The following is a 9459-nucleotide window of genomic DNA, read 5'->3' on the forward strand; positions in this document are numbered from 1 at the left end:
AGCTAGGTATTGTAATCATTTAACTCCTATCCACCTGCTTTGCCTCGCCCCTCCCCCCCTCCCTGGCCACATAGTCATAATTTTGAATTGCAGAATACACAGCTCTCTTCCAAGGCCAATGGAAAGCAACATCAAAGTGGAGAGAAAGTGAAGGGGAATCAATTGTGGAATTAATTATTCAGCTTTCCAAGATAGGCAGAAGTTCCACAGTGTTACGGAATCAAGTTTGAACGACATTAAATAAGTATCAAGAGTTACAGCAATTTTATTCAATGGAGTGCTTCCCTTTCTTCATAACTTTCTTTCAATATCTGAAATGTAATGGTTTATCTTGTACTTTTGAAGATTTTTCCATTAGTCAAAATCAATGAAAAATTGTTTCATGAAGCTGACCTGGTGATATTTTTAGATCTTTCTCAAAATTATCAGGGAATACAGTACAAGTCACCATAGTGGCACCATGTGAGCATAGATACTTCTATAATTAAAGTCTTTGCTAACTGTCCTCATTTATTCAGAAAAATTCTAACAATATTAATAAAGCAATATATAGTGTGTTGAAGAGCTGGGGGAGAATAGAAGAGTATGTTTTCTTCTTTGCAAATTATTGTTATACGCTTTCTTTAGATTGCTCATCTCTGTCCGGCTTCATCAGACTTAGGATTTCTCTTCCTAGCAGCTGCATCACTGTTGAACTCCAGATCTGGATTATGACAGTCATCATCACTGAGCCCTTCTCCAATCCGTTCATGGGTTTGGAAAATGTACTCGAGTGGGCGCTTCCAATGGGGCCTTGTAGCCATCCACAAAATTACAGCTCCATAGGCGACAATCAGGACACCGAGGACATTGACAAAAATAGCTTCTTCTGGAGAACTGCTATAGGAAGGATTTTCCTTTCTGGGAAAAAACAAGTTAAAATTAAGGGAACCATTAACAATAATAAATTAGTTAAGTGTTGTTGTTAAACAAAAAAAAACTAGTAACATCCAAGCAAATACTTACAGAGTAAAAAAAAGTTTTTCTGTAATTCCCATTAGGGCTGTGGCAATCACTGATCCAAAGAGGAGAAGACCTGAATAAACGTGTATTGGCATAAGAATTGTCCGAAGGGAAGTGGAGGCAATGGGAAGCAGGAAAACCAGAAGGCCTAGAACAAGCTAATATATAGATAATGTTTAGTAAACGACAACGATATGCATTATTTCAAAACCAAACACGAAGATAAATCTTTACGAGGCGGTGCCAAATTTGATTCCTAAATTATTTACTGAAATCTTTTGAAATCTCATGGCATATTTTATACCACTCATCACACTTGCGTGCCTCTGGGCGGTTTACACATAAAACAGTAAAATGATATAAAAGCAATGGTTAAAAGCAAGCTAAAAACGAATTAAAACGAAGAGAAAAGGGACAACTGTGAAGTTGAAAGCCAAAGGGGGAACCTTCAGCCCACCAGCCACCCCCAGAATTGCTAGCTCTCTTGGACCCCCAGCTGGCAGAGCCAGGTCTTTATGCTCTTCTGGAAGGCCAGGAGCCCTTTGGCTGAACTAAACAGATAAGAGTAGAGGCTATTTTTATTATTATTAAAAAAATATCTTAATATTTCTTTTATCTTGTTTTATTTATCTTAATACAGTAAATGTTGATTTAGTGTTAAATTAATATAATCTGTCAATAGTTTTCTCCACTAATTTTAACCATCTTGAATTAGTACTCTAGCCAGGAAGAAAAGCCATTTTTAGCTAAAATCGTTTTTGGCCCATTCTTGAAAATGTGAATTCTCAGACTGGATAGGAGTTCGACACTAAGGAATTAGGAACACATCCACAGACTGGATAAAGGACTACATTTTTATATTCCCAGTCAAGCCCCCTGGCACGCAGTATAGATAAACAGATATAAATTGCATAGACTGTGTGTACAAACAATTTTATTTTTATATGCTTGGGCTGCAAAATCTTGTATCTTATGAGCAATAGAATCAGAATAGAAACTCCCTAAAAATACTGCCATTAAATTTGTGGCCTTGTTGGGCCACAATCCTGAAACTTGGAGTAGCTACCAGTGCCAAATCTACTGCCACCTTTTAAAAATGTGTGCTTTGTACTACAATAAACAATTAGTTGCTTATTGGGGCAAGCTGCTCAGGACTACAATCATCCTTTTGGATCCTATCCTCTTCTCTAAGTGGATTTAGAGAAGAAGTAAGTACGGTAAGGATGTTTTGGATCTCCAAATTCTATTGAACTACACTCCTCATTATTATGGAGCTCTTCTAGAGGGCAACAGCTTCCCCCAACGTATATATAAATTTTATGCTAGATGATATACATTACTATTAAAAACAAGGAAGTCTGAACGTATTTCTAGGATACTCTGTAAAATGTATACAAAAAACTCCATAGTCAAAGGTGGTAAAATGAAACACTTCTGAATATAGAAAGAGCAGCATTCTCAAAAATTTAATAAACGCTGGAGAACCAAAAAGTTCCTTACTAAAAGTACTCAAAGTAGAAAATAGAAAGACTGTTTTCAGAGACTACTGAATCCACAAAACAATGTGTGTAATATTGTCTTTTTAAATCTACCTCTTATGAGAAAGATCCTCTTACAGTACTATGCTGACAGTTTCTTGGCAAATAATTTGATTTTCTCATATTTTTTTAAGGAGCTAAACCAGTGCCTTTACATTTAAGTGTTAATTTACAATCTGCAAAATATTGGCAATCTAGTTTTTTTAATTGTAATTGCAAAATGTTTATTAAGAAAGTAATTTTTTTTGTTCCTGAACAGATTTCTGCAGCAGAATGCAAACTGCTTAAAGGCAATATATCTTATATCTCTTTTGTTTACAATATACACAAAGGTTACTGCAGGATCCAATCTGGGTTGGTCACCAGGACCAAGGTTTTATCTTCCGAGCTTTCGGACACGTGCTTAAGCACATCCTCAGAGAAAGTCTCTCTAGAGGCTCCAGCATGAATCCAAAAGCTCGGAAAACAAAACTTTTGGTCCCGATGACCGACCCAGATTGGATCTTGCAACATTATCCTGGGACATGTATATTTGCCCTCATTTGACAAAGGTTAATTTATCAAGTTGTAAGATTTATATCTAAGAACTGCAAAATACAAAATTCCTAGTTAAAAGTAATGTATATAGTACATTTTTAGTAAAGTTAAAATAATCTTATTCTATTGTTAAGTATAGTTTATAAATGACATCTAACCTGCAGAGCATAAAGAATTACAGCAGTCAATCCAATCCAGCTGTGTAGACTGTACATGTTAGGAATCTTCCTAGCATTATGGAAATCAAAAACAGCCACCAGGGAAATAATAGCAAGTGTCAGAGCAACAGTATGTAACCCAGCATGGATTAATTTCATCAAAAATTTGCTGCATTTCCAGGTCCATGGTAACCTATATACAATAATTGCTGGAATTGGGAAATAAGGAAGAATTCTGAAGGTTAAAACAATAATAACTTTATTAGGAATGTTAATACTGTTCTTATATTATTCTAATGACATATGACACTTTTGAGAATTTCCTTCAACAAATAGGTTATGCTTTCTCATTTTACTGATTATCCCTTTTCTGAGGGAAGGAATTCAGATTAATTGGAAGCTAAAATATTGACACTCCCACTTTTTAAAATGATCTTGTTTTAGAAGAAAAAGGCAGAGGCAGAGTGATAAAGTTCTCTACCTAAGATTTTGGAGACTGATTGGCAAGATTAGATTAGATAGATGACCTGACTCAACACACTGAACAGAACAAAAAGTTTTTCTGCTTTTTGAATTAAAATTCCTGGCTTAGTATGCTCCTTCTAAACCAGATTCAACCGATAAAAGTTGGTTCTTGCTTATATATTCTGGGATGATTTACAAATCCTGAATTGTTGGGAATCTCCAATTGTGACAATTTACTAAACTGTTTAGGTGAAATTAGCTATGTGCACATTGGAAATCAGACAGCATCAATCTTTCATAAAAAAAACAAGGAACTCTGTTAAAATGAAGAGCTGGTAATGACCTTAAAACAGCAGAAACAGGCATTTTCTGTCTGCACGATAAATTCACTGGACTATCCATAGTAAGTAAATGGCTACATTCTAGTAGTGAATAGAACCAGAAGAATCTTGGGGGACTTTAGGGGAGAAATAAACGGCTTAAACTTTTGCAAATAAGTTCCTTAAAACAACAATGCACAATATGCAAAAAAGGAAATCTGAGTTTACCCATTGAGAGGAGGGTTCTGGGGGAGGGAGCTGCAGAATGAATCCTGATGAATCACTGTTATTCTTCCACTAAAATTTATGGGGGTGGGTGGGTGGGGTGGAGTTAGCTTTTTACTCCACTTTATTATTTTTATAAATAACTCAAGGTGGCAAATATACCTAATATTCTTCCCTCTTATTTTCCCCACAACAATCCTGTTAGGTGAACTGGGCTGAGAGTGACTGAATGAAGGTATATTTCATGGAGCCCATATGTCACAGAATGACCCAAGTACATTATTGTATTTATCTTCTAATTAGGCCAGTAAAAAAATTAAGGAGAATTTAGCAGCAGTGCATAATACATTGGTCATTATATATGAATTGATAAATATTAACATTTAAGACAAGCTTCTTGGTAACAAAAAGAAAGGAGCAAAGGAAAAAATTGGTTTTAAATATAGTTTGTATTTTGCTACCTAATCATATTTTGATAAATCAGACATTTATTTGCCTTTTATTAGCACCACTGTAATAAGTATTATGTAAAGAAGCATAATACAACTTACAGCCATCCATTTAGCAACTGCCTGAAATTACAATGACACTGAAAAAAATGACTTACAACTGTCTTCACTCTTAAGACTGTCATGGCATCACTGTGATCACATGATCAGAATTCAGGTGCTTGGAAACTTGCAAGTATTTACGATAGTTGCAGCACCCCAGAATCATGTGACTGCTTTTTGCAACCTTCCCAGACAAGCAAAATCAATGGGGGAAGCCAGATTTGCTTAATGCCATGTAATTCACTTAACAACTGCAGTCATTTGCTTAACAACCATGGCAAAAAAAATTGTAAAATCGGGCATGATTCACTTAAGAACTGTGTTTCTTAGTAATAAAAAATCTGATGCCAATCATGGTTAAGTCCAGGACTACCTGTACAATTTACTTTTGTTTTTACTCTGGTATGTACTCCCTATATCCGTGGTGGCGAACCTATGGCACGCGTGACACAGGTGGCACGCAGAGCCCTCTCTGTGGGCCCGCGAGCCATCGCCCCAGTCCTAGGCCTTCAGCTGGGTTTTATAAAACCTTTTCGCTTTAGGCCTCCGCTGCCGTGTGCAAAAAAAAAAAAAAGGTTCAATCAATCAATCAATCAATCAATCAATCAATTTCAACTTCTCACGGAAAAAAAAAAGATCTCGCAAAGTTGGAATTGATTGATTGAACGTTTTAGTCCCATCCAGTCTGCTGTTACCACCGCAGCCTCGCCCACCCAATGGGCCACACCCACCCAATGGGCCAAGCCCACCTGGCACCCGACGATACATAAGTGGGTTTTGGGTTGCAGTTTGGCACTCGGTCTCTAAAATGCTTGTAAGCATTCATAAAATACATTATTACGTAATTCTGCCCCATGTGTCCTCCAACATTCAATAACGTTCAATAACGTTTGAACATTTAGACTATCCTTTTTTAGCATGATCTCACCAAGATATATTCAGATTACCATAACAAAAGTTGACACTAATAGAAGTGTCACAAGTTTTCCTAAATAGTAGCACCTTGTCTGAACTGAAAATAATCTGTTAGTCATTTTTTTCCATTCTCTTGTTTTTTTACAACTCAGGAGTCTCTATCTTTATAATCATGCTATGCACTTTTCCTTCTGTTAACCTGTGCAAATAGCTTCCAATATATAAGCATAGTACAAGTGGTCCTCGACTTACAAAGTTCATTTATTAACCGTCCAATGTTACAACAGCACTGAAAAAAGCGACTTATGACTGTTTTCACACTTACCACCGTTGCAGCATCCCCGTGGTCGTGTGATCAAAATTAAGACAATTGTCAACTGTCTCATATTTAGGACTGTTGCAGTGTCCCAGTGTGATCCCCTTTTCCGACCTTCTTATAAGCAAAGTTAATGGGGAAGCCAGATTCACTCAACAACTGTGTTATTAACTTAACTGCAGTGATTCACTTAACAACTGTGGCAAGAAAAGTTGTAAAATGGGGCAAATTCACTTAACAAATGTTTCACTTAGCAACAGAAATGTTGGGCTCAATTATGGTCATAAGTCGAGGACTACCTGTACTATGTTTAGTATTTAAGAACTATATATTTACAGTAATCCAGTGTATAGTGTGATAGTGTTATAAACTCAATCCACTTCTGTCAACTCACAATAAGTTTATTCTTATATGGAATTATAGTGAATTTATTTGTTTTTTAAACAAATCTGGGTGGTGTATAAAAACAAATAGAAACCAAGACAAAAAAAAAAAACTTCAGTATCACAGCAATCACCCATTTGAAACCAAGGATTAAACACACTTGCCAAATTATTTACATCACCACAGGCTTGTAATAGTTTGCAAGTTTTTCCATCCACATCATTTTACTGGCATGCATAATGGCCAGATAAAATATTAGGAGCAACATACTGGATATAGATATTGCTTATGTAATAATGGGGAAAACAAAATAAATAGGTTGAATAGGAAAAAAAATCCCTTAAGAATGTTAACTATTGCCACCCTATCTGCTTAAAGCGCCATTCTAACCTCAATGAATGAATGTGTGTGTGTGTGTGTGTGTTTGTATAGAGAGAGAAATAAAGGGAACTAATAAGATCAGGCAATGGTGGGGCGGGACACATCCTGTGACTACATTTGAGAACATGTTGTGGACATTTTTCATAAGTAGCTGCCATGGTGACATTGCCACTGGCAACCCTATTTACCAGAAAGCAAATTATTGTATCATTTCTTTCTTCCCCTTTATCCTGAGAATGCACACTGCTACTTTTTTTTTTTACTTCTAATTTCATACAAAAAGGCTACATATCACATTTCTTTTCTAAAATATGATTTCCAAAGGCATTCTTGTAAATGAATATAAGGGGGTCATTGCACAGCATGTCAGGAGAATCAATTCAGATCTGGCTGTGAGCATGACCAGGTGCCAATGGACAAGGTATAACGCTTCCAATGCCTTTTGCACACAGTAGTTTAAAAGATTTAGCAGTCACGCCTTCTAACAGGTGAATGATAAATTGCACACTGATCTCTCCATGAACAGAAATGTATCGATTAAAATTAAGTACACAACTTTTCTTTTGGTTTGCTTTTACTTTTAAAATCTTTTTCTTCTTCTTCTGGACACTGAAGATCTAACAACTTCCATCTTGTAGAATAAATTTACAAGCCCAAATCTGATTTCCTATACTCACTTATCAGGAATTATAAACCCCATATAGTATCACTACTGTACACTGTATGTGTATTCATTTCTAAGTTTTTTTTTCCTACTAGAGATTTTCTACCATTAAGACTTCTTTCTTTCACCATTCATTCTACTTTACCAAGTGTTTAGTCTCTAGCTGGGTTTCCCCCCCATTATTAAATCTATTTTAAATAACACAAAATCTAGCATTTGAACAGCGCAAGATGATTATTATTTATAAGGTATTCTACCAGCTGATTCCTGCTAAAATTATTGTAAACTTTCGTGAACTAGAATCAAGACGGTCAAAGATATATTAAGACAATCCTGTAGAAACTGAGTAAGTGTACTCATCAGAACACAATGGGGTTTTTCAGTCCAAATTAGTCACACTTGTAGCAATCTTCCCTCACCCCACCCTTAATTTACAACTAGTTCTGAACTAGCATTTTCAACAATCCCAAAAAAACCTCGAGTTGTGTGACGTTTGCGTTTTTTCAAGTCAGATAAGGAAGGCGTCAGTGAAACCGTCGCCACAGAGCATTAACGGTTCCAAAGACATTCCTTTTAAAAACGCAGAGTCACTGAGGGGGGAAAACAAAAATAGAAGGCCTGAACACCCCACGCCCTTCTTGCTCTAGACGAGATATAATCAATTATATGGGTAAACAGAAGAGGGCCCAAGCCGAGGGGAAGAAGAAGCACGTCGCGGCAGTCCGCTTTCGAATTGCCTACCCCTGGGCTAGCAATTTTGCAACACCAGTTGGGTAATGAAGCGTCTGCCAGCAAACTCAGAGAGCACCAAGGACTCCACAACTCCCAATTGCAACTCCGCAGCTCAGAATTACTCCTTACGTTGGAGGCAGAGGCTTGCTTTCTAGCTAGAACGCGCCAAAAGGCACCGTCCCCGGTGGAGCGGGGAGCCTTTTCTCAGAATCAAGGAGGCGGAACGGGGTGGAGGGGGGGGGGGAAGGGAGGCGGAAGGACAGGTCCGCCAAGGCAGGAGAATACCAGGAATTCTTTGCGGTTTTTCCTTTACCCTGGGAAAGGTCCAACTCCACGGCCAGCGACGAGAAAGCCGCTCATCAACTTGCCACCGCAGCCCTTGTAAAGCGCTGGCTTGCAAACCAAACCAAACTTTTTGAGGTTGCTGGCTTGCAAACCAAACTGCCTTTTGAGGTTGCAGTGTCGATCTGGGACGGGAAAGCTGGCGACGTCTGTCGGTCTGCCAGAAGCCAGCCCCCACGGGACAGAAGGGACCCCTGTGCCGTGGAAGTTTGCTTCTACGTGTGCTGTCGCGTTTGCAGAAAAAAAAAAGCCCACTAGCCTATTCTCGTGATCTCCTCATCCCCGGCCCCGATCTCTCTCGGCTGCCACCGCCCCCCCTCCGCCTCCTTACGCACCGATCCCTTGGATGAACACGAAGCCCGTGATGATGAGGACCGGGTGCCAATTGAACTCGGCGAAGTCTCCGTTCCAGGCGAGCCCCTCGCGGTAGTGGAGAACCCAGACCAGGGCGAAGACGACGGAGAGGAAGCCGAGCAGCAGCGCGGACGCGAGGAACGCCAGGAAGAGCTTGAAACCCTCCATCTCCCTCCACACCACGACGTAACTGCAGGGGATCCAAACAAATTGGAGAGCGGGGCGGAGACGGGAGCCGGACGGCTCGGCGTGTCGCGGCCTCCTCCTCCTTCGTCCCCTGGAGGGAAAGAAAGGGGTGTGAGAGTAGGCGCGGGTTCCCTCCCTCTTGGACTAGCCTGGAGAATCCCGAGAAGGGGGAAGTTCAGTCAGCGGGCAGGGACGTTCAAGACCCGGTCCGCTGCTTCTTTCGGCGCCTCCTTTTCTCCTCGGACCCGAAATCAACTGAAGTCAAAAGTTTGCGCTCCTAAATGCTCTCCCTTTAAGAATAATTAGGTTCTCCGGGCTTTTTTGCTCGTTTGTTTGTTTCGGAGGCTGCCTGCGCGAATATTGGTAGCCTGAAAGCAGCAACAGCTGCG

The 9459-nt window shown here is 39.2% G+C and overlaps 1 protein-coding gene across 1 annotated transcript; it reads right to left on the minus strand.

Moving 5' to 3' along the window:
• Positions 1-241: 241 nt before the first annotated feature.
• LOC107283889 (cytochrome b reductase 1) lies at positions 242-9150 on the minus strand. Its single transcript, XM_015811866.1, has 4 exons — positions 8866-9150; positions 3236-3444; positions 1006-1160; positions 242-900 (listed from the first exon to the last, which is right to left on the minus strand). Exons 1-4 carry the CDS (start codon positions 9050-9052, stop codon positions 633-635), a joined length of 819 nt encoding a protein of 272 aa, XP_015667352.1. The 5' UTR covers positions 9053-9150; the 3' UTR covers positions 242-632.
• Between the last annotated feature and the right edge of the window lie 309 nt (positions 9151-9459).

This window comes from Protobothrops mucrosquamatus, unplaced genomic scaffold (assembly GCF_001527695.2).
Source record: "Protobothrops mucrosquamatus isolate PMUCROS unplaced genomic scaffold, P.Mucros_1.0 scaffold54, whole genome shotgun sequence".
In the NCBI taxonomy this organism is placed as follows: Eukaryota; Metazoa; Chordata; class Lepidosauria; order Squamata; family Viperidae; genus Protobothrops; species Protobothrops mucrosquamatus.

What these genes read in the sequence shown, in the direction of transcription:
- LOC107283889 (XM_015811866.1), bottom strand. Translation starts at nt 9,052, where the DNA reads ATGGAGGGTTTCAAGCTCTTCCTGGCGTTCCTCGCGTCCGCGCTGCTG. An exon ending in TAATTCTTTATGCTCTGCAG is followed by an intron (nt 1,161 to 3,235) that starts GTTAGATGTCAT and finishes TCTATATATTAG; the next exon opens with CTTGTTCTAGGCCTTCTGGT. An exon ending in GAAAAACTTTTTTTTACTCT is followed by an intron (nt 901 to 1,005) that starts GTAAGTATTTGC and finishes GTTTTTTCCCAG; the next exon opens with AAAGGAAAATCCTTCCTATA.